The sequence below is a fragment of the Trachurus trachurus genome (genome assembly GCF_905171665.1).
Source record: "Trachurus trachurus genome assembly, chromosome: 6".
Taxonomy (NCBI): Eukaryota; Metazoa; Chordata; class Actinopteri; order Carangiformes; family Carangidae; genus Trachurus; species Trachurus trachurus.
The window spans coordinates 2,459,420-2,483,441 of record NC_139897.1 but is presented as its reverse complement, the minus strand read 5'-3'; the positions used below and the strand labels follow the sequence as shown (position 1 = coordinate 2,483,441).

The window sequence follows — 24,022 nt, the reverse complement described above, 5'->3', positions numbered from 1 at the left end:
TACAGTCTTTTGTGACACAACTGATGTTATCTGACCGGTCGGACCTGGTTATGGTCTGCTGCTACTCCACATGTGATTCTGTGCTGTAATCTAACAGTATGTTGGCACGTTAATCATGACTCCTGCAGGCCTGAGCCATTTCCCAGCATTCCCGTCTTAATAGATCCATTTGCTGCGTAGTGGACCACATAGTACAGACAAAAATTCCTCCCATTTGTGAAGTCTTTTGGCTCGCTGAATAACTTTGCGTGGCACACATGCACACACAGACACACTGACGCAGGAGGCAGATGACTGCAGTGTGTCTAAAATAAAAGCGTGTCTATTTCAGTCAACCCCAGTCCAGTAATAGCACAGGCGGTGAGGAGGAGAAGGAGGAGGAGGAGGAGGAGGAGGAGGAGGAGGGGCTGGACACGCTCTAATTGCAGCCTTGTCAATTGCAGCTCTCACTTTCCACACACACACACACGTACATGTACACACAAAATGCTGTCTCTCCAGTAAATGGTGACTTGACAAGAAACAGCAAGTTACACTTCATCACAACTTTACAGATAAATACCTGTGTATCGGAGAAATCATTCCAACTGTTACTTATTCTCTTGTTTTTAAGTCTCCACATGAAAGTGACCAGTTTCCAGAAACAGACACATCCCTCCTGGTTCTCCTGGAGTCTTAGTTTGCAGCCTCCCAGCAGGACCACTGCTGTTGTTGGATGATTCACACACATTCACCGTCTCCATTATTTTGTCCTGCGTTATTTTTGGACAGATAACTTCCTTTCTGTCAGTTTCTCCCTTTGTCCTGTTTCCTCCTCTTCTCTTCCCTTTCCACCACTTTTTCCGCCTATGTGCCCACACAACCTCTGCATCTTGTGTGCTCCTTTGTTACTTTTATGGAAATGGATGGACCCCTCCTCTGGGAGGTCAAAGGTCAGGGTCAGTGTTATATTCCAGTACTGACCACTGTGTCCATAGAGAATGAGAGGTTAAAAGATGGTCTCTCTCTGTGTTCTTGTGTCAGGTGATCAACGTGGACGGCAGCAACAGACAGACTCTGCTGGAGGACAAGCTGCCTCATATCTTTGGCTTCACTCTGCTGGGCGATTACATCTACTGGACGGACTGGCAGAGACGCAGCATCGAGAGGGTCCACAAAGTCACGGCCGTACGGGAGATCATCATCGACCAGCTGCCTGATCTAATGGGGCTGAAGGCCACCAAAGTGACCGAGACGTACGGTAAGGAGGAGCAGGTGTCCAGGCAAAGGGTGTGAGACAACGTGCTGTCAAATCAACATTGATGTGTGAGATTTAGAATTGTACAATACACAATTTTATGCAGAGCTTTCATCACCCCAGCTAAATTATCTGAAATGAATAAGGAATACCAAGACTCACGCTGGCACAACTGTGGTACTCGAGGCACACTGCTCCATCTACTGTGGGACTGACCAGCAGTTAAACCTCTCTGGCTCGACGCTATATCATATATGTCATCACTTTTGTTTTCAAGGTCAAGTTTCCTATCTGTCCAATAACCTGCCTCCTTGGTAAAAGACCAGCCAACACTCGTCACAGTCGACCGGCTCTGGACTTTGGGCTGTCTTACTATTAAAAGATTAATTATTATGAATTGGAAAGTTCTTAAAGGTATAATATGTAGGAATTCCCCCCATCTAGCGGTGCGGTTGCATATCTGAACGTATTCTTGATGTTGCATTCACGTGAAATCGGGCAGACGTCAGACAGACAACAGACGCTGCATGTAACAGGATAAACAAGCGTCTATGTAAACAAGTGGTCCGCCAGCACGAGGCAAAACAATACAGGCCTGACAATACATTGTCATGGTGATGTCATATTGTTTACCTGACCCACGTTTTACCGTCGTTCTCTCATCGAGTAAAATGACATCCGGTTGGTTTGCCGACGGCCGTCTGCCTGACTGCACCTGAATGCAACACCAGTGCCTCCGTCCTTCCTCACACTACACAGTGTGAGAAGGACACTTATGTATTTGTAACGACTTGTAACAACTCATTCTAAGGTACCAGAAAGCTTTCATTTGTATGCAGATGTGATTCGACTTTAGTGAAATATGTATTTGTGAAAGACGTATTTGATTTTTGCTAATAAAAAGCCAAATAAGTTACACACTGGGGTTTTAATAGCAAAAAAAAAAAAATCAACATTGATGCGTGAAACGTTTCCTCCTCTGATCTGTTTCCAGGTACAAATGGCTGTGCGCTGGAGAACGGTGGATGCAGTCATCTGTGCTTCTGGCGCCGGCAGGCCGTCAGCTGTGCCTGTCCCATGGGGATGGAGCTGCTCTCAGACCTGCAGACCTGCGTGGTGCCTGAGGCCTTCCTGCTCTTCACCAACAGGTATACACCCACCGGTCCACCTGCTCACTGTCCCTCTCTTACACACATCTGAAGATCTTCATGGACCTAACCCCCAACTATTACCCTTTAAAAACAGTTCAGGGTGCGTTCACATATGGTAAACACTGCCTGAACGCACCCTGAGTAAACCTGAAGCTCTGAAGCTCTGCCTTTCTCTACCGTGCACTGATCTGCTCTGATGTTTACAGCTCATCAGCCTCATTTTAGCTGTGTAGTTGTGAATATTTAGATTTTATTACAATTAAATATTTTTTTCTCCACAATGCAACATTAGACAAACTTTTGTTGTTCCAAGTTTTCATTGTCTTTGTGGCCATTGTTTTTTTGTTTTGTTTTTTATCCCTCTCAGCGCTGCAGGCGTTATGTTTCCGCGTCATCCGTGTGTCCCATTCTCTTAGACACAATATCTCAGTATCCCCTTGAGGGAATTTCTACAAAATTTGGCCCAGTCAATGGGACTCGGGGGCTAATGATCAGAATTTGGGGTTCAACAATCAAAAGTCAGTGATGATAAGAGACAAAGGCATGAACTTATTATTGCAAAATTTAGTTTAATTTAATTTAGTCTAGAAGGATGAAACAAATTAATGACACTGACTGACACATCATAATGTTTTGCAAAAACACTTCTGGCCATTATTCAACTCTGTAATCCAGGAAGGAGAGACTGTGACCATGTTTCCTGCAAACAACCATGTGTTTCTTGTCTCTTTTTTTTCTTTCAACCTTGATTTGTTTTTACTGATTTGGACTCGCTCTGGTCTCAGCCATGACTTTTTTTGGACTTCTTATGATGATGGACAACAAGTGGGTGTGAAAATGAAATAAATTTGTAACGTGAGGTGCTGCCTCAAAATGAAATTGGCTCTAACTAGTAGCTCAACATTTTTTCTTCAGGGACAACATCCGAAGCATCTCCCTGGGCACCAACAGCAACGACGTGGCCATCCCTCTGACGGGAGTGAAAGAAGCTTCAGCTCTGGACTTCGACGTCTCCGAGAGGAGAATCTATTGGACAGACATCCAGGCCAAGGTGAGATGTGCTGGAGACACACACAGACACTGAAGCTTTAGATCACATTGAATTTATGTCAGATCAAGTGAAATACAGAAGTGAATGAAATAGTTCAGCACATAAAAGCGTAGCTCAAGGAAATCTTTCAAATGCGGATTCATGGACAAAGTTTGGCCGCCATTTCTAGCAAAGAAATTTCACTTTAAAGATCCCATATTATACAATTTTTACTCAATTTCACTCAGCTGTCAGACGTCCAGCTAAACTGTATTCAAAATGTATTGCCCCAAACTGATCCGTGGTCCTGAATGTCGGCTGTCTAAAAGTCGCTCAAATGAGCTCTACTGAGAACAAGCTGTTTCTGTGCCTGCACCTTTAAAGCTTCAGTTGGTAACAATTATTCAGTCATATTTGCTGGAACTGTCACTATATTCTGATAGTTGGACATTAAATGGGTAATTTAGGGCAAAATCCAACTCCTCTGGCTCCACCTACAGCCTGTAGTCGTATTTGCCAGAATCCACCGCGACCGACGATTCTCCTCCAATCAGGTAGAGGGAGCAGGAGGAGCGGCCAATCGCAGCTCGTACACGTCGTAGTAAGCTGACGAAAGTGAAAGTAAAATCCGCGATTTGGTCAGAAATTTCAAGACGATACACCTTCAGCTCCCTCTTTTCACTTCTGTCAACCCCCCTCCCCCTGTGTTGGGTGAGAGAGAGGCGAGATCGTTATGGAGTCTCCGGTTGCTATGGATACGGTACGTCTTCTGTGGGTGCGTTTATGGCTAATTTGCGGAGTTTACTTTCACTTTCGTCAACTTACCAACTGTAGCTTTAAGTAACATGGTTACTGTACATGGCAAAGATGATTACTTTATGACTTAAGATTGGTCGGTATTTCACCAATTTAGTTCAGGAGTTTTTTGCTGTGCACTGCAGCCATAGAAATAGATGTGGCAGGCGTTTTATCGCGCTGAGGGGCCGGCCTCACTCCCGTCGTGACATCACCACAGGAGCTGAGTCTGAACAGCCTGTATGAACGCCGTTTTACCAGTCGGTGGGCTGCTGAGTCCATGCAGGACCCGTTTGCTTTCCTCATTCTACGAGTTGATAGGCTCAGGGAGGATCAGTTTATGTATGTAGAGACCAGAAAAATACCTGTTTTTCATAATATGGGACCTTTAAAAAAAAACTTCACCCACAATTTAAACATGATTAAAACATGAGAAACTCTCACCCATCTGATCGCAGCAGCCTTGTGTCTGATGTCCGTTAGCTAACTGACTTCCTGTCTTGTTGCTGTCTTTTCAGACAATCAGCAGAGCCTATATGAACGGCAGCTCGGTAGAACATGTCATAGAGTTTGGACTAGACTACCCAGAAGGCATGGCGGTCGACTGGATGGGTCGTAACATCTACTGGGCGGATACAGGTACCAACCGCATCGAGGTGGCCCGGCTGGACGGCCAGTACCGGCAGGTCCTGGTCTGCAAGGATCTGGACAACCCACGATCACTGGACAACCCGCGCTCCCTCGCACTGGACCCATCCAATGGGTAAGACTGGTGTTGAATGACAAGATGTAAACGTTCCACCTCCAACATGAAAAAACAACAAGTGTGTCATGTAGCACACAGAGAGACGTTGTAGCTGCAGCTGCAAACAGCAGCAAGTTAATTACTGCAGTGATTCATTGTCAGTCACCTGTGTAGCGCCGCGGGCTCACATCTGTCAGCGGTCTGAACTGGTGACTTCATGCAGTGTGTGTCCTTCCTGTGTCGGAGGCAGTGAGGTCACTGTGTTGGTATGAAGATACAACACTGTCCCAACTCTTTCCAAAAAAAAAAAAACCTCCAGCCAAGAGAGGAGATACTATCAGACGTGTCTTTTTTAGCAAGGCCGACATCATCGCTGTTCATCCTCAGCCAAGCCACCTGTGTGTGTGTGTGTGTGCATATGTGTGTTTTTATGATCGTTTATTACCTGTGCCAACGTGTTTCTCTACTGGGTGATGTCATGGCTCAGAGCTGTACGGTTGCTTGCCTGGAGGTGTCTGATGTCACTTTACGATCACGTACTGGCACATTAATAAAAAGCAAAAAAAAACAGAAACAAAAGAAAGCTCACAAAGTAGAAACAGGTTCCCATCCTGGCAGAGATCTTCTAGTCCAATAATAACTAATAACAGTATCAGGAAAAACCTGAAATCAGCACAGGTTGCTGATCTGAAACGGTGTTGTGTCTCTGCAGCTACATGTACTGGACGGAGTGGGGGGGTCGACCTCGTATAGCCAGGGCCTACATGGACGGCAGCACCATCATGACCCTGGTGGATAAAGTGGGCCGGGCCAACGGTCTGACTATCGACTACGTAGATCATCGTCTCTACTGGACTGACCTGGACACATGCATGATCGAAAGCACCAACATGCAAGGTTTGTAAACGCCCAGCAGTCTTCACAGACGCACACACACACACACACACACACATTTCTATATCCTTGTATATAGTTATTTATTTTAAAATAAGAAATTAAACCACAGATGAATTCAATCACCATCAATACAAACAGACTCTGAGTGAGACACTGCACCAAGTACTTTGGATCATTAAACTTTAATGATCCAAAGTACTAGATCCAAAGCACTAGATGAAATGCACTGTCCTTCTGAGAAAATTTGTCCCATAAGATTTTGTACTGGCCCACCCAAAATTAAAATTCTCCCTACACCACTGGACTAGCCCAGTATATATTTTACTTTTATATAGCCTACAGTCAACACTGAAAGAAGTTGTCCGCTTGCAGCAGATAATCAGATGGATAATAGGTAAAGTTAATAATTTCATAATTTCAATAATGTGGACATAAATAGCCTACATTAATTCTGATGTTCCGATCGCCTAGTATCAGTGTTGCCCAAACTTAAATCTTGAATAGATCTCCGCTGTTTTCACATTTACAAAGGTCTTTGTTGCCTTTGTACAGAGCCAATATGAGATTTGCTTGTAGCCACAGCACCTAAAAAAACCCACTGTAACCTACGGACACCAGCCTCACTTTCAATAAAACACACACTCGCATTCCATCATTGCGATCAGTGAAATATGAAAACAATAAAAAACAATTTTAAAATGAGTGTTGTTGCTCTAGTTTATTTAGTTTAAATGGATAAAGCTTTATATTTAAAAGTAGGCTACTGACACGTATAGTATTTGCAGTCACTGGCATTAAAAATTTTTGAAATGTTATTAAAAAGGGCATTAAAAAGCATTAAATTAGATTTGCTGGTACCTGCAGAAACCCTGTAAAGAGAAATACACAAAGTTCCTATTTTCTAGGTTTTCAGTTGTATCCCTTTTTCTAGTAAGTGGACCTTGGGTGCAGATTATTTCATCCAGAAAACATCCGTCTGCCAGACTGGACATAAACAATAAATCTCAGTTCATCTTCAGGGACAGTGGGAAATATGATTGCCTCCAGATGTCTAAAGAACAAGTTTACGAAAATTCCCAATACTTTCCTACCTTCACAACCTGCCCACATCCACACTCCACTCCAGAGCCACCATCCTGCTTGTGTGATGGTGTTGTTGTTGTTGTTGACAGGATGAAGTGTAGTGGTTCATAGATGCTCTCTTGTCTTCTTCAGGACTTCAGCGTGAGATCATCGTGGACGACCTCCCTCACCCCTTCGGTCTGACTCAGTACAGAGACTTCATCTACTGGACAGACTTCAACCTGCGCAGCATCGAGCGAGCAGACAAACGCAGCGGGCTCAACCGCACCGTGGTGCTGCAGGTCAGCAACCTGTGTTCAGTCAATTATTTAGCTTTTATGTGGAGGAGACGTGGAGGAGGTCTTTTTTTGGTGTTTAAAGGAACAGTTCAACATTTTGACAAGTTGTGACCTGCACATTCACCACGCTATGAGATAATAATGGAACGTTACGAGACGGAGTTGTTTAAGCTGCTCCCGACGGGAACGTGCATGAGCGATTTTGCATGAATTTACCTCGAAAACAACTCTGTCTGGTAACGTTCTGTTATTACCTCATAGCGTGGTGAATGTGCAGGTCACAACTTGTCCACCAGAGCGTTTTGGAGTTGTTGTTGTGTATTTGATGAGTTTAATGAGGGAAACCAAGAAATCCCATTAGCCTCCACAGCGTAGCTCTGAGCAGCTCGGCGCCACCATTCTAAAACTAGCTTGCACCGACAATTAAAGGTAACAAACCTACTGCTATGACTATAGCGATTATGGCAATGGGCCAATTTGTCAAAATGTTGAACTATCCCTTTAACGTTGACATGAGATTGTTGTAGCCAGGCTAGAGATGCTGAGCTTTATGACTGATTCATCACTGTGTCCTCAGGGCCAGCTGGAGCTGATGCTGGACATCCTGGTCTTCCACTCGTCCCGTCAGGACGGCACCAACGAGTGTTCCCATAACAACGGCAACTGTGCCCACCTCTGCCTGGCCACGCCCGCCGGAGCCCAGTGCCGCTGCGCCTCCCACTACACCTTGAACCCTGATGGACGAAACTGTAGCTGTGAGTACATAACTGCTTGCACTTGTTAAATGTGTGTACGTCTTTGTACTGGTGGTGTGCATCTCCACTGGCTTCACGATTCAATTTGATTACAATTCATCAGTCTACAATTCGGCTCGATTCGATTACATGATGCATTTCGATGCATCACATCCTCAATTTTCTATGTTGCCACACATGGCTTTTTCATGATTTAACATAAATAGTCAGATAAATACTGTATGATAACTTCTTATTTATATAAAATAAGATAGAAATTTTCATTTAAATGCATTTCCACAATACAGCAGCTTCCTTGGAGTCTGAACACACAAAGAAAAAGAAAAGGCCTAGGCTACTTAAAACGTAAATCTAAGCATTGTGCTTTAAAATGAAATAAATCACTGTCTCTGTATGTGAACAACATCATCAAACTTGAATTAATTATTTGAATTTAAAAATCGATTATGAGACACAACTGCATCGATTCAGAATCGTCCCATTAAAAATCTCGATGCATCTTTGAAACAATTACTTTGTACTTCTACCAAAGTCTCCACTACAATGAAGCTTCAGTGATCTCCTTCACATGTAAATCACCTTGGATTAAAGCTGAAGAATATAAATGCAGAGAGCAGCAGAGTGTTTAGTGTTGAACTGAATAACAGAAGTAAAAATGTGGGAAGAGTTGAGTTGGATTCAACAGAGGATAAAACAACTGGAGCAGTGTCTCAGAGTCAGTAACATATGATGATGTGTGTGAGAATGGTTGTGTGTTTGTGATGGACTTGGCCCCGTCTACTGGGTTTCCTTGGCAGCTGGAGTCGGGAGTCAAGAACAACTGCAACAGAAATGACTGAAAAGGTTAACCTATGTGGAAATCTGTAAACACACACACATACATACACACATACACTGACTCTGAAACCCTGCATACCTCTGTCTGTGGAAACACAATGTTTCCAAAGAGTGGAGGCCTCCACACGGCCTCAGCTCTTGGGGCCATCATGAGAGCAATTTTGTCTGTTTTCTTATGGTGTGTGTGCTTGTGTGCTTGTTTGTGTTTGTGTGTGTGTGTGTGTGTGTGTGATTTTAGGTTCATTGCTCTGGGTTTTGACGTGTATGTTTGTCTTTGTATTTCACAATATGCACTGAGCAAACCTCAGTCCTCATTTTGCCAGAGACACACTGTGTCCACTCAGCATGCTAACTCCCTCTGTCCCTCCCTCTCTCCTTCTTTCTGTCTCTCTGTCTCTCTCCCTCCCCCTCCCCCACTCTGTCTCTCTCCCTTCCTCCACCTGTCTGTCTGTCTGCAGCTCCCTCCAGTTTCCTGCTCTTCAGTCAGAAGGCCAGTATCAGCAGGATGGTTTTGGGGGAGCAGAGTCCTGACATCATCCTGCCCATCCATGTCCTGAGGAACGTCCGGGCCGTCAGCTACGACCCTCTTGACCGGCTGGTCTACTGGCTGGACGGACGGCAGAACATACGCAGAGCCAGAGACGATGGAGCTATGGTAAACAACACTTGCTCCCGCACTCACTTGAAGCTCTTTTATTTAGTCAACGTTTCAGTCTATTTACCTTCATCAGGACCCAGTATTTTACTTCTGTTGTGTGACTTCCTTTAAAAAGGTGTGTGTGGTTGTCAGAGGAAGTGACATCATTAAAGACAGGGAGAGAAACTTAGAGCTTGACACATTCAAACATAATTCATTTTGGACCGCAATAGAACACATGTAGTAATCTAGAAAAGAAGAAAAAAAGAGAAAAAAAGAATCAGATACAAATATTATTCTTACCAACATCCTACAGTATATACACAGGGGAAAAATACATAATAAATACAGACTGACCTTCACTCTTCACAGAAATAGCATTAAGGTTTCAATCATGTAATGATAAATAGGTACAAGTAATCATACATTCATTCAAAAAGTTAAATGTGGGAACCATCTTTACAAACATACACTCAAGTCTAATTCATCATTAAGACCAAAGTTGGTCCCAATAGTTTGAAGTTCTGTGATCCAAAAGGCTTCTCGTCTGAGAAGTGTCTCCTTTAGATCACCACCACGTCTAGGCAGGACTACTTTTTCTATGCCACAGTAGCTAAAGGCTGTAATTGGATGATTAGCCTGTTTATAGGAGATGGGAGCGAGTAAACAATGGGTCAGCAACATGTTAGTGTTAAATTGGAGACTTTTGATGGAGGCACCACTAAACTGAGACATGGAAGTGGACAGAATAATGCACAGACAGAGCTAAGATAACCAGCAGAAGGAGTAGCAGCTACTCTAAGACCAGTGCAGAAGTGCCACTCCAGTTTTTACTGTGAATCTGATGTATATGTAAGTAACCACCACACAAATGAATGGGAAGCACATTGAAATAGAAACTGGCTTCATCTGCCTGGAGAGAATCACAGGTGGGATAATAACCAGGAGATTATCCTGTTTCTCCATGAGGCACTTGGATTTCTCACAACAGAGGGTCCAGACTCACCACAGGGGTTCAGACCAGTCAGCCTTCTCCAGATGCTGCTGTAGCATCACTTACATCAGAGAGTATAAGTGAAAGAAGAACAAAGAATAATGATGAACAGACTGTTTATTTAACCACCTGCCAATTATTTTTATGAAGCTCCTGCTGTTTCAGAACTGTGTCTGACAAAGTCTTCTCAGGTTGCTCTGCACAACAAATGACCTGATGCTTCAGGTCACAGCTTAATGCAGATACAGATGTTGTAGCTATATGCAGACTGACGAACCTGATCGATGTGACACGGACCAGCTTTTGACTGTTGATCCTGCTGTGTTTGTCTCGTCAGTCCATGATAGTGAGCAGCACCGTTCAGCCGGTGGACAACCAGCTTCACGACCTGAGCCTGGACCCCTACAGTCGCCACATCTACTGGACCTGTGAGACCACCAACACCGTCAACGTCCAGAGGATGGACGGACACACCGTGGGCGTGGTCCTGAAGGACGACACCGACAAGCCCCGAGCCATCGTGGTCAACGCAGAGAAAGGGTGAGTTCACTTCATTTCTGCCGTCTACACTCGGCTCCACAAAGTTAAAGCTTCGTTATATTAAGATTAGTCGTACTGCAACGATCCAGTAAGAAATTAGAACTGTGGATGACTATGGAAACAGTGAGAGCAGGCAGGTGCATATAATTATAAACTGTCTATGGGTCAGACAAGACATTTTGTTGCCCACCTAAAATTCAATTCACAAACATGATTTCACATACATAAATAACAAATCAAATAAAACTACAGTATAACTTTTGAATAACCTCTGAGACAATAAAAAAAAAAGAGAATATAAGTCAAATAAGTCAAATATCTTAAGTCAGAAGATTATAAATCAGTTTTTCTGTTGCATCCTCCAATAATCATAGTAACTTTCTGTCCCAAATATTCAGTACATTAGATGTCATTCAGTGATAAAGTGTGTAAAGTGTGTGTGTTCCTCCACAGGTACATGTATTTCACCACGGTGCAGGAGCGCTCAGCAAAGATTGAAGGAGCCAGTCTGGACGGCACAGAGAGAGAGTCTCTGTTCACCACAGGCCTGATCAGACCAGTCGCTCTGGCTCTAGACAATAAACTGGGAAAACTCTTCTGGGTCGACGGAGACCTCAAACGCATCGAGAGCAGTGACCTGACAGGTGAGTGACTATGAATACAAACAATTCAACTTTTAAAAAAGTAGTTTGGTTGGGCCTGTTACAGCGGTCCACCTGGGACTGGCAGTACGAACCTCAGTGATGAGGCTGTCACTGAGACTGTTTAGATGATACTGCATTAACATGTTGATGTTTGGTATTAGTTACCAAACCAGATACTAAAACAATGGACAGAGAAACTGTGACTTCAAGTTTTAAATTGATGAAGCTGAAATAAGTGGATACTGGGTTCACAGTGGTCAGCAGAGAGCACATCACTCTATTCCTGGTAAAAGGAGGGGGTAGGAACTTCTACAGGAACCATCCTCTCACTCGGCCCTCTCAGTGGCCGTGTCTCCACTGCAGACAGGACTCACCAGGCTCTTATGGCGACGTGCAACAGTTTCGATCGCGTGGTCGTTGTGCAGCGAGACAAAAAATGCCGTCTCAATCGTCACATAATACCGCGATCGCCTATTTACCACTTCTTTTTTTTCTTTTTTTTTTACCAGGCCTACTGCTACTCTCGTCTTTTACTGAGTTATTCTCTCTTTTTTCTGGCCGTTTTTTCCATTTTTAGTAACGTTGGGTTATAAAAATGCATCTTATTTCGGGGCTTCCTCTTAGCGTCACATGATCCTGCTTTGAGTCTGACCAATCAGCACAGAGTAAATCTCAAGCCCCACCAGGACTTCTTCAGGGCCGATCTGAGTACCTACCCCCAGGCAGGGACTCCGTTCGGCCCCGTAAAAGTTCCTGTAAACGGCCCTGTGGGGGAGGTTCCTGCAGTGGAGACACGCTCTCTGCAATAACCCGGAATTTCCTGCAGTGGAAACGCGCCTATTGATAATTACTGAAGGCACCACCAGCTGAATAACACATGCCCCCCCCCTCTCTCTCTGTCTCTGTTATCTGAATGAAGCTATAACGAGGATCATTAACCTAGGATTATAAACACATGAAGACTCACATGTTCACAGATACATGTACTGTATGTGGAGCCTGAAAGTCATGATGTGTTTTCCACTATCTGGCTCTGGAGCATTTACCTGGATGTCCTCCACCATGAATCATTCAAAGATGAATGTTGCTCACAGTTTCTTTAGCCCCGATGGGCAGTGTCAGCTGTCAGACACAATATTTATAGCCACATGCAGCCACATTGAAAATGTGACCAAAAACAGACATTTCCTGAAACCATTCCCCTCACACACTGATATTATTTGTTGAACTGAGACCAAAGAACACAGACAGACACAGATACTGCTGAATGCTTTTTGCCTTTTTTTGGTCAGATGGATCGAAGTAACTCAGCCGATCTGCATCCGAATGCTCGGGGTAGTGAGGCTGATGAGGACAGTGTGCATGAGCTGAAGAGGAACAAGATGTCAAACTCTTGTCTGTTTTATCTCTCTTTATTTACTCTGGCTCATCCAACCATAGAAACAGCAGCTCAAATAGAAAGATGAAACAGTCATTCAGTTTGCCAGTTGTAAAGTATCTGCTGCATTTAACTATACCGTATGTGGTCAAAAATATCACTACTGTGCCAATAAAAATCATCACGTCCATAAAACCTCTCATAATAATGATACTTTCTATTCTCTTCATACACAGACATAGACAAGTTTATTTTAAAAGATCCATTCCATACAGTATTAAGATAGATGTTTATGTGTAGTATTATTATAGATTATCAGGTCTAGGTTCAATACTAATACTGTGAAAGTTTCAAGGCCTTAGTCCACAGAGAAATGCACACCATCTGTATTTAACCTTCAACCAGCTATCAGTACCTCTGTGACTTTGTGATGTCACAACGAAGCAGTCACCGCCTTCAGCCACACCCCCAAACCCCACCCGCTTAGACCCACCATACAACCTTGCTGGATCTGGTTTACCTGAAGTCTGCTGACACCGACCTGCTGCTACTAGAGATCCAGAGAGATAACCGAGAGAGAGAGAGATGTAAAACAACATGTGGTTCTTAAAACCACAAATTTATCTTCTTCGGGATCAACACTTCAAATAAATCACAGGAGAAGAAAATATGAAGCTTTAAAAAGCAAAATGCTGCTTTGTGCATGTGTTGATCATCAGTCTTTAACAGAGCAGATTAAAGGGGATTTATTCTGAAAGATGAATGCTGGTCGTTGTTATTTTCTTGGGGGTTTTAAACTTTCATCTTAAAATGGTCAGGGTTGTACTAATGTCTCGTTCCTATGATGTCATTCCTTCAGGAGCCAATCGCATCGTCCTCCAGGATTCCAACATCCTCCAGCCGATGGGGCTGACGGTCCTCGGGGATCACCTGTACTGGATCGACCGGCAGCAGCAGATGATAGAGAGGGTGGACAAACTGACGGGAGACGGACGCACGCGCATTCAGGGACGGATCTCGTACCTGACGTCCATCCACGCTGTGGAGGAGATGGACCCACAGGAGTTTGGTACGGACCTCTGCTTCTCACTGAGAGGCTCAGCTCATCAGCTGCATGATCAGACCACACCACTTCAGGATGTTTTGATTAGTAGGAATTGGAAGTGGTATTCAACAAGCACGGTTTCTCATTGTTTCAATTCAGCAACTGCTTCTGGGTTGCATGTGAAAACATTCTTGCTCAATACTGCATCAGTGCCAAAGATATTTGTCTCTATTAGCCGTCTACATGCAGAGAACACAATGTTCAGGTTCAAAAATCCCAAAGTTATCCGCCCGTGGTTTTCAGGAAAGCATGTGCCTTTTTTTTACTAATGATCATTTCCTCCCTCCAGCATCCCACCCCTGTTCCCGTGACAACGGCGGCTGTTCGCACATCTGCATTGCCAAGGGTGATGGTACACCTCGTTGCTCCTGTCCCATGCACCTGGTGTTACTGCAGGACCTGCTCCGCTGTGGAGGTATAAACACACAACTTCATGATTAGGATCATTGTCTCTCTGTGGGGGAGAGACTTGTTCAGAGTGGCCCCAGGCAGTCTGATGATGATGTTTCACTGCTCCTCTCACTGTAAACATGTTTCCTCCTCTTTCCCTCTCAGAGCCTCCCACCTGCTCCACAGAGCAGTTCACCTGCTCCACAGGGGAGATCGACTGTATTCCCATGGCGTGGCGTTGTGACGGCTTCTCTGAGTGTGAAGACGGCAGTGACGAGGAGAACTGTCCTGTCTGCTCGGCCTTCCAGTTCCAGTGTGATAAAGGAGGCTGCATTGATGCTCAAAGGCGCTGCAACGGTGAACCCGACTGTGCTGATAACTCTGACGAGCAGGACTGTGAGAGTAAGTGAAACTTACCTAAGTTTCTTATTCAGCTACTTTTATTTACCTTTTTTACGATAACACTAACCTTATTAAGATTTATGAGTTGTTTATAAAACATTAATAAGTTACAACACATCTTGATCTATTGTGAGCACACTTGTATCTGTTGTTGAGTTACTAGCTGTTAACCACAATTTGCATCTTAATGGTTGTGGTGGCAAAAACCCCTGTGGTGAGGAATGAGATACAACAATCTGTGTCAGACTAAAATGAACAACCAGCAATAAACAGCAATGATCATCAAACAGAGATAGTCTTGCTATCCAGCTGAATAGGGTGCAGTCTCAATAGTCTGGACACCCACTGATGGTGAGACCGGTCCTTATATAAATACAGTGATAATCACGTACACATGTTTAAACAAACAGGCCAAGTTCCATCTAAGGTAAAATGTACGTTGATAGAGACCAGTCATTTAAGGCGATCACTGTTTCCTGAATCAGTTCACACAGTTCATTTAAACAACCCTTAAGCAAAAACAGAACGTCACCCAGAGTAAAAGAAATCCTTCTACAGATCATAAACCAAGTTTTCCATTACAACGATCACAGTGTATAACCAGTTGTAAATTAGATTAACTCATTAATAAATTATACTGAGTGTGTTACACATTAAGGCTCCCTTGACCAGTTATAAATAGCTCATTAGTAAAGTTAATGAACAATAGGGTTAACATAATCTATGTATGAAAACTATGATGATGAATAGTTTATCTATTATTTCTATTTTCATTATATATCTATTATTTAAGTGTTATCAACCAAATTGATAATGCAGTAAACCATTTATAAATCTTTAGAGGAGCCGTCTCATTGTAAAGACGTGTCTTAATTTTTTAAAAACTCCATTAAAGGGATAGTTCACCCAAAATTCAAATTTCACTCATTATCTACTCACCCTCATGTCGACTAAGGGCTGGGAGAAGTTTTCAGAGTCCTCCGTGCCTTCTCTGAGTTACGGGGGGCTCTGTGCAGCACTGCATGTCCATATGACGGTTGCGAACGGACACCACTTTTCTTTGTCCAAAAAGACACACCAAAAACCATCCAAATACCTCCATAGTGCTCGCCCGTAATGTCTGCCTTGTATTGAAGCCCCAACATGAGAAATTGTTCCGAAAAAAATTAAATAAGTCTATATTTCAAGCTTGTTTTGTAGCAGAAGCTCCTCTTCCTGGTCCGAACAAATGCGGACATTACATTACTTAGTGCTGCTTACACCTAAACCTCCATGTGGCTAACGTGGATCTACTTGTGTTTCCTCTGCTGCAGCGATCTGTCCTCCGAACCAGTTCCGCTGCGGTGACAACCAGTGCATCACTAAGAAGCAACAGTGTGACAACTACTCCGACTGTCCTGACGGATCAGACGAGCTCGCCTGTGGTAAAGACACTGAAACACGTTGACGTTTCTACATTCAACATCAGCTGTTTTTTACTTCTACTGACCTTGACTCGGCCTGTTTTCGTTTCCGTCTCCGTGTGTAGAGTACGTGTCTCCTCCGTCCAGTGGGATTCCCAACACTGGGCCCAACACCATCGGTCCGGTCATCGCCATCATTCTGCTAGTCTTCGTGATCGGAGGAGCTTATTTCGTCTGCCAGCGCGTGGTGTGTCGCCGCTACAAGGGCCCCAGCGGGACTTTTCCTCACGAGTACATCAGCGGTACGCCCCACGTGCCGCTCAACTTCATCGCCCCCAGCAGCTCTCAGCACGGCACCTTCCCAGGTAGGAGAGGAGCCACTGCAGCACCGGTGCTCTGTGGTCGTAATGTGATTGTGCTGCTGCTGACGCCTGATTTTGCTGTGTGCAGGGTGTGGAAAGTCTATCATGAGTTCAGTCAGCCTGATGGGCAGCAGCAGCAGTGGAGCTCCTCTCTACGACAGGAACCATGTTACCGGAGCCTCATCCAGCAGCTCCTCATCCACCAAGGGAGCCTTCTACCCTCAGGTACACACAAATACACACACACAGATAAGGTCTGCACACACAGCTGTAGTATTGTTTTTCTATTTTTTTATTTTTTTATTTTTTTATTTCGGACATGTTAATTGAATCAGACTTCATCACACACAATTTCACTTACACAATACAAGCAACATGACCGAAAGGGAAAACGGGAGAAGCATAAAGCTCATCAGGTCCCGCCCCCATTACCATTCAGAATACATTAATTTCATCACAATTTTTCTTTCTTAGCATACGTGATACAACAGCAGAGCTGCGGTCTGGACTCCAGACAGCCAGTCCAGAATAACGTTAAACCCCTTTCTCTGGGTTTAAATCAATTTATAATTGTCTACAATAGAGTTTTGTATTTCTTTTTTAAAAGCCCACACGTTTCTTGATTTTTTAATCTCATCATCTAGTTTGTTCCACTGTTTGACACCAGTGACTGAGATAGAAAAGGATTTTAGCGTAGTTCTCACCCTCCTCTGCCTAAATAACATATCTCTCTCCACATAACACCTTGATGTTTTTTTTTTTGTTTTCTTTGTAGATCCTGAACCCTCCTCCGTCCCCGGCCACCGACCGCTCTCTCTACAACACGGAGATCTTCTACTCCTCCAACAGTCCATCCACCACCAGATCCTACAGGTAACACTCCACAAACACAGCAGTAAAGATGGTTAGACCTGTTATAATGATGTGACCATCATCAAGAACTGATGGAAAAACTGTTTCCTATGATGTTAAAGTGATGATTAAACAGTGGTTCAAATTGAACCCTCACCTAACTCTGTCCCCTGTGTCCCCCTCTCAGACCCTACCACCCTGTCCGCGGCGCCGCCCCGCCCACCACGCCCTGCAGCACGGACGTGTGCGACAGCGACTACACCCCCCACCACCTGCCCACCGGCCTGGCCTCGTCAGCCGGCCGCTGGAAGGCCACGGGCCACAGCAGCCACGGCAAACACAACAAGTATTATATGGACCTGAACTCAGACTCGGACCCCTACCCTCCGCCCCCGACCCCCCGCTCCCAGTACCTGTCGGCGGAGGAGAGCTGCCCCCCGTCCCCTTCCACAGAGCGCTCCTACTTCCACCTGTGCCCCCCTCCTCCCTCGCCCTGCACCGACTCCTCGTGACCCTCCAACAGCCAGAGAGAGGACACCACGTCCGCTCGCCTCCGCTCCACAACCGGCCTCGTACTATGGCCGCTTTTTTTTTGTTACCAGGGAAAGAACTCATGTGCCAACTTCCAGCCCTGACCGGCTCACATGCTGCTTTATCTCCGCTGGTTAGGCTCAAGTGCCTCGTTTCAAGGTTTCCTATGTCCCACATTGGTTTATTTCATCATTCCAGTCACCCTGGAGCTTTCAGGGCGGCCATCATCGCCTGATCAGTCGTATTTTTTGTTGTTGTGTCGCGCTCCAGCTTTCACTCTCGGGCGGGTTGGGGGGGGGTGTCGGGCCCCTTCCTCCCTCGCCTCTCTGCAGGACACGAGGAGGAGACGACGTACGAGTACAGCCAGCAGCTCCATCTTTTACTTTTCATTCCACCTGAAGAAAAAAAAAAAACCTTCCTCCGCTTCCATCTGTCCAAGTATGAGCCGAAGCACACTGACTGAGAGTCACCAGTAGGCGCTGGTGTGAGTCCAACGCCTCAAGTTATCATTAAAACTGAAGCTGAGGCATGGAAGGAATGCCCACCCCCACCCTTCCTCCTCCTCCTCCTCCTTTCCTAGCCTCCTGCCATTTGTCTCCTCCTTCCTCACAGTGTCACTTGTTGGCAGACCAGTGGCAGGACTGTATATAGTGTTAAAATAATATGAACAAAAATAGATCAGAGAGGAATTATTTTACTATTTTATTCACGCTGGCTGACCCACCACTCCACAGAAGACCCAGGAAAGGCAGACGAGTGGACGTGTGCGTGGATGGATGGATGGATGGATGGATGGATGGATGGATGGATGGATGGATGGATGGATGGATGGATGGATGGATGGATGGATGGATGGATGGATGGATGGATGGATGGATGGATGGATGGATGGATGGATGGATGGATGAATGACTGGGAAGCTGTGTAATTGTGAATGTCTCACATTAGAGTAGGAAGTTAGATAAACTCGTGGACAATTACTGGATGAATGTGTGGCGTGCTGAGTGGATGAGTGGATGGATGGAACAGGGCCAAGAGAACGTGTGAAATCTTTTTGTACATTTTTTTTTTTTTTTTTGAAATCGTGTCCCTCACATTTCAGATTGGGAATCCTCTGTAGTTGAACATGGGGCCTTTAAAACGGTAGAGACGTGACAACAACATACCAAATGAATATCATCATGTAAAGCTATTGTACATATGTGTAATGAAGTCAGTGACTGAGTGGATGCTTTTCATTGTGAATCTGAACCTTTTTTTCTTTTACTCTCATTGTCCCGTTTACCAAAAGTGTGTTTGCTGCTATTGTGTACATACTATATCAGTTACTATGATGTATAATTACACAGAAAGCCCAAAATTACCACTCTCATACTGACAGTAGATCATGAAGCTATTTTACAGTTAATAACAAATTATCCTTATAGCGACTTCTGTAATTTGTATTTGTGTTTGTGTGTAGATGATTATGTTTGTTTCTATGTCGGTCACCATGTTTGGTTTTGAAGGAGTCTTTTTTGGAAATAGAAAAAGCAGAGACAGAAACCCACAGAAGGGGTCAGCGCGCCGCCCCGCTGACTCTGTGTCTTTAGCATGTTTTTGTAGTTTCAACTCGAGGCGAAAAGTTTGCGCTCCGCCTGCACACACCTGACTGATGACGGCACGGAGTGGGCGAGGAGCAGAAAAGGAAGTTTTGGGCTCAAGGCAACGCAAAGCAATTTTATTTGTACAGCCCATTTTTTACAAACAGTTTGTCTCAAAGGGCTTCGAACAGCTGGTTTGAAGCAACTGATGCAGCTGTTCACCTCCAGTGATGTCAATCTGAACTCTTCCACACGAAACCAAGCCAGAGCTCTGACTCACCTGCCGTGCTTTTTTTTTTTTCCAACCTGTGATCACCTGATTTCTGTCTCAGTCCCCAGAGGATGAACCCTTCTTATTTTTCTGTTTTACTCCCCTTTTGCTCTTCAGAAATGAACTCCCTGTCTGTGTTTGGACACACCCCTCCTCTCAGTATGATCTGATCACCAGCACGTTGCGCCTTCTGTCCAAACTAAACCTTTTGCACAGTGAGCTGGACTGAACACTGCTGCTGGGGCTTTAGGTCTTTACACCAGTACGTGTAGCGGTGCAGTTACCTGCTGCACGGATCAAAAGCTTCTCACTTAATTCTCATCATGTACTGTCAACGGTCAGGACGGACGTGTGGATGTCCACTTTTGTTATTATCAACACAGGACCTAGCAACTTAAAGTGGGAAGATGTTTAATGCACTTAGAAAAAAAAAAGAGCACAATGTTATTTGTCAGGGGAACATCTCCCGACGTCTGTGAGCGGAAGTGAAAGACGCCTTAGCGATAATGTCTCCTCCACATCAGTCAGTTTCCAGCTGCACTGTTGGAGGTGGGAGTTTTTTTTGCTGTTGCCTTACACAGCTCCATCTCCTGCCAGGTGACATCCCAGCTGCCGTGGCGACTGGCTGCAGATGGATTTCCAGAAAACAGAGATGTGTGTCAGCTCTTTTTAATGAAGGGCTGTCGGCCCTGGCCCCAAACCACTGCATCAGTAAAACTCCTTAAAACCCTGTACTTGTTGTCTCAGCTAAAAATGCTTTGTGTAATTTACACTTGTGACAATTTTGTATCAAAAGCATTTTTATATAATAAAGGTTCTATTTTAAGGAGTGCTGCGTCGGGGGGTTTTGTCTTTGTGGTGAAGGTCAATGGAGGCTGAGGTTTCCTTGTACCGAGGCCCCCATTAATCAGCAGATTTTCATGATTATTATATGCATTTATACTCTTGTTCAACTGTAACCATAGTAACTCATTTTATTAAGTGCAAACCCTCATTTTCAATGTTGAGAGCACAGAAGAAGAAAAAAACAGCACAACCAAGAACAGCCACACAACAACAACTGTCCCAACACCGCTAAGAACAGTTCTATTGAAAAGCAGAAAGAAATTGTAAAACATAGTTGCTCAAAGTCACAACTGTGTTGACTTTGAATGCATGTTATAAAATGATCCAGGTTAATGCAGCAGAGAAACTTAAAGCGGTGTTGAGTATTTACTATGTGACCAATTTGATAAGGCGCCAAGGTACAGTGACATGTTGCCTTTTAAGATGTTATTGATAAAAACAAACCAATTGATATCATATGGCCTCCTGCTTGCCTACACATAAACAATAACACTAATAATGGCTAGTTATCAGCTGTCTGGGGTCAGTGAGGTCACTCTGCTGAACACACGTTTCCTGACCTCAGCAGGAACAAGACACTTGGAAACCTGAAGAAGGCTTTGCAGTCTAGAACATACTCTTCTTAAAGGGCATGTCATGATGTATTTCAAATCTTTTCAGTGACTGGGTGTATAGTCAGAATCATCTTGTTGGCTCCTCCAGTTCTCTGTAGATTAATGCCATTTGCCTATATGGCCCTGTGGATGCATGACTTTTTGGACACTGCGCAATGCCAAGTATTTTTCTTTGAGTCATATGCCACAATTACCCTCCTAAGCCTGCTGTAATATGACACTGAAGGTTCATAAACAGAGACATGCAGCTTTGTCTGGGGTCCACCACCAGGGAGACGACCTGACAGGGTTGCATCATCCACGTCAGCATCGTCCTGTTTCTTTAAAAGTTCCTCTTTTTTTCTCTCTCTCTCTTTTTTTTTTTTTTTTTTTTACGATTTTCCCCCAAACCAGTGGTTTTGAACCAAACCAGTGAACACTTGCCTTTCAGTCATAGGACAGAGGCATGAGGACCAAAAGGCCAGATGTGGTGACAGATGGGAGGAGACCGGTTCTGAATGTAACGTCTGATCTACCTCACAGTCTGACCTCTGTGTTTGTGATCACTCAAACCCTTTTCAGTGGGGCAGGAGGAGGGTCGGTGGGATTCTTTGCAGGTGCAGGGGGAGGTTGCTGGGCAGTTGCCTCCCTGTGGGCGGTACTGCTGGGGATTGTGGGATTCCTCTGGGTGCCTGAAAACATGCCTGGAAGTTTCTATACCCTCTATAATTATAGTTTGGCTCTGTAGATGTTAATGTGTCTACATTGCCTGAGGATATAAATAAGGTACCATATAGAGCGTGTGTTGTGTGTTGCATTGAGTCTCTGTGGCTTTCACCTTCACTGTTGCATGATTTTTCATGTTGTTAACTGCATAGTGCCTTACTACAATTTATAAAAGCAGAACGGGCAATGGTAGAGAAGACGATCAGGTTCTTCTCCCTCACACAGGGAGACAAAATGCTTGCATTTCCATAACCCATAATAATAAATAAAACTGTGACTTTAACATTAAAGCAGAAGTAAGCGATCCGGTGGTTTTGGCTAACTTCCTGTCAGTCGATGGAGTTAGCAGTCCCCGCCCTCGTCCCTACGTCACCACATTCACGCGCATCCCTTGGCTGCACACACAGAGAGGACCGCCCCTTTATGCCGTTCTCTCTCCTCATTGGATAAAGGTTGTAGGATACAAGGAAAGTTTTCTCCTCGGCTTACAGCAGAGCAGAGTGACTGACAGACCCGTGTTTCAGACCAAACACTCTATATAAGTGATTGCTGTCGGAAGAGACTTATATTAACACAAACATTCTGCTTACTTCTGCTTTAAATAATCACAGCTGCACAGAATGTAAACAGGTTACCTAACTGCAACTGATCTGCTATTACAGACTATGAAAACATTTAAATAAGCTTCTAGCCTGTGATACTACACACTAAATCGGCCTACTGCATACTACTAATACTATTATTACATAGGTGATTATTCCAGTGGATTTCCCTCACGACGAGTCAATAAGCTCTGTAGTAGCTGTACCTGATTAGATCTGTAGCAGATAATGTGGTAGTTGTATGAAACCACGCAGTAAGGCAAAGATAACACGCAGAGAAGCCTGTCAGAAGGAATGTGACACTATTAAAAAAGGAGGGCTCGTCCGGGATTTGAACCCGGGACCTCTCGCACCCAAAGCGAGAATCATACCCCTAGACCAACGAGCCACGATGGATAACAGGAAGTACAGGAAGGTATTTGAAGGAAGTCCAGCCCTGGAAGAGAGCTTGTGTCATTGTTGTGATGCGGTGCTGCCATCTACTGGGGATCCTCAGTAATTACACTAGAGTGATTCACTGGCCATGTCTCCGTTGTTGCCTGGACAAAGGCTCATTCATTGAGTAGATGTAGGCTACAACTTCTTTTTACAAATAGCCTACATTCTTCATCTATCAACACATATAGAAGCTTATTTAAGTGTGGTAAATTTTATGTGTAAATTTGTAGGCCAATTGAACTTCTCTCAGTTTATTTGGGCAGGAGCCAAACTTTGTCCCACATAGTGAAAAATGGGCATTAGAAGAGACGAGTCACCATGTATTCTTATCTTTATGCTTTCATGGTTTTCTGTCATTGAGTTTGTTTGTCAGCAGGTTTGGACCGAGCTGATTTATTCTAGACATGGAGCACGAGGCAGATCTGGATCATTTAGTACAAATCTGAATTTTGGTAGGCTATGTGCACGTTGTTTATGGCCTACTCCACTGTTCAGTGTGGTCAGAGACAGATTTTAACAGCTGCATTTCCAAAGTCCTCCAAAACCCAAGACAACACAAAAGTGTAACTGTGATTAACTTTACATGATTTTATTTTTATGTGACTATCACAGACAACAAAGGAGGAGGGTCGGGGCCAAATGCCAAGTAATTTAATTATGACCTTAAACTTGTAGCTATATGAGAGTAGCTACAGTTTCCATCACTCATTTTGGCTGATTTTTTGAAACCTTAAAATCCTCTAAACTGTGCAGCAGTTTTGTGGTTCACCAAAACTCTGTTGCATGTTTTCAAAAATGACAACTTTTTACCACTTCATTTGTTTTTAATTGCTCCATTGTACAGTGGAGTCTTTGTGGATGATGGGATCTCTGTGTGCTTCATTTGAATTATGTGAACTGCTAATATTTGATTTCAA

General features: G+C 44.2%; 1 protein-coding gene across 1 annotated transcript in view; it reads left to right on the top strand.

The window, feature by feature from the left end:
- The window catches only part of lrp5 (low density lipoprotein receptor-related protein 5), a 70,805-nt gene extending 50,116 nt beyond the window's left edge, over positions 1 to 20,689 (top strand). Inside the window, exons 12-29 of the mRNA XM_083973777.1 lie at positions 1,024 to 1,240; positions 2,232 to 2,385; positions 3,304 to 3,439; positions 4,732 to 4,976; positions 5,671 to 5,855; positions 7,071 to 7,219; positions 7,794 to 7,971; positions 9,267 to 9,463; positions 10,777 to 10,979; positions 11,433 to 11,623; positions 13,861 to 14,070; positions 14,396 to 14,521; positions 14,662 to 14,898; positions 16,212 to 16,322; positions 16,427 to 16,666; positions 16,752 to 16,888; positions 17,439 to 17,536; positions 17,703 to 20,689. Of these exons, the coding sequence (XP_083829903.1) occupies positions 1,024 to 1,240; positions 2,232 to 2,385; positions 3,304 to 3,439; positions 4,732 to 4,976; positions 5,671 to 5,855; positions 7,071 to 7,219; positions 7,794 to 7,971; positions 9,267 to 9,463; positions 10,777 to 10,979; positions 11,433 to 11,623; positions 13,861 to 14,070; positions 14,396 to 14,521; positions 14,662 to 14,898; positions 16,212 to 16,322; positions 16,427 to 16,666; positions 16,752 to 16,888; positions 17,439 to 17,536; positions 17,703 to 18,027 (3,339 nt within the window). The 3' untranslated portion in view covers positions 18,028 to 20,689. The remainder of the gene's footprint in view (positions 1 to 1,023; positions 1,241 to 2,231; positions 2,386 to 3,303; positions 3,440 to 4,731; positions 4,977 to 5,670; positions 5,856 to 7,070; positions 7,220 to 7,793; positions 7,972 to 9,266; positions 9,464 to 10,776; positions 10,980 to 11,432; positions 11,624 to 13,860; positions 14,071 to 14,395; positions 14,522 to 14,661; positions 14,899 to 16,211; positions 16,323 to 16,426; positions 16,667 to 16,751; positions 16,889 to 17,438; positions 17,537 to 17,702) is intronic.
- Positions 20,690 to 24,022: the final 3,333 nt, after the last annotated feature.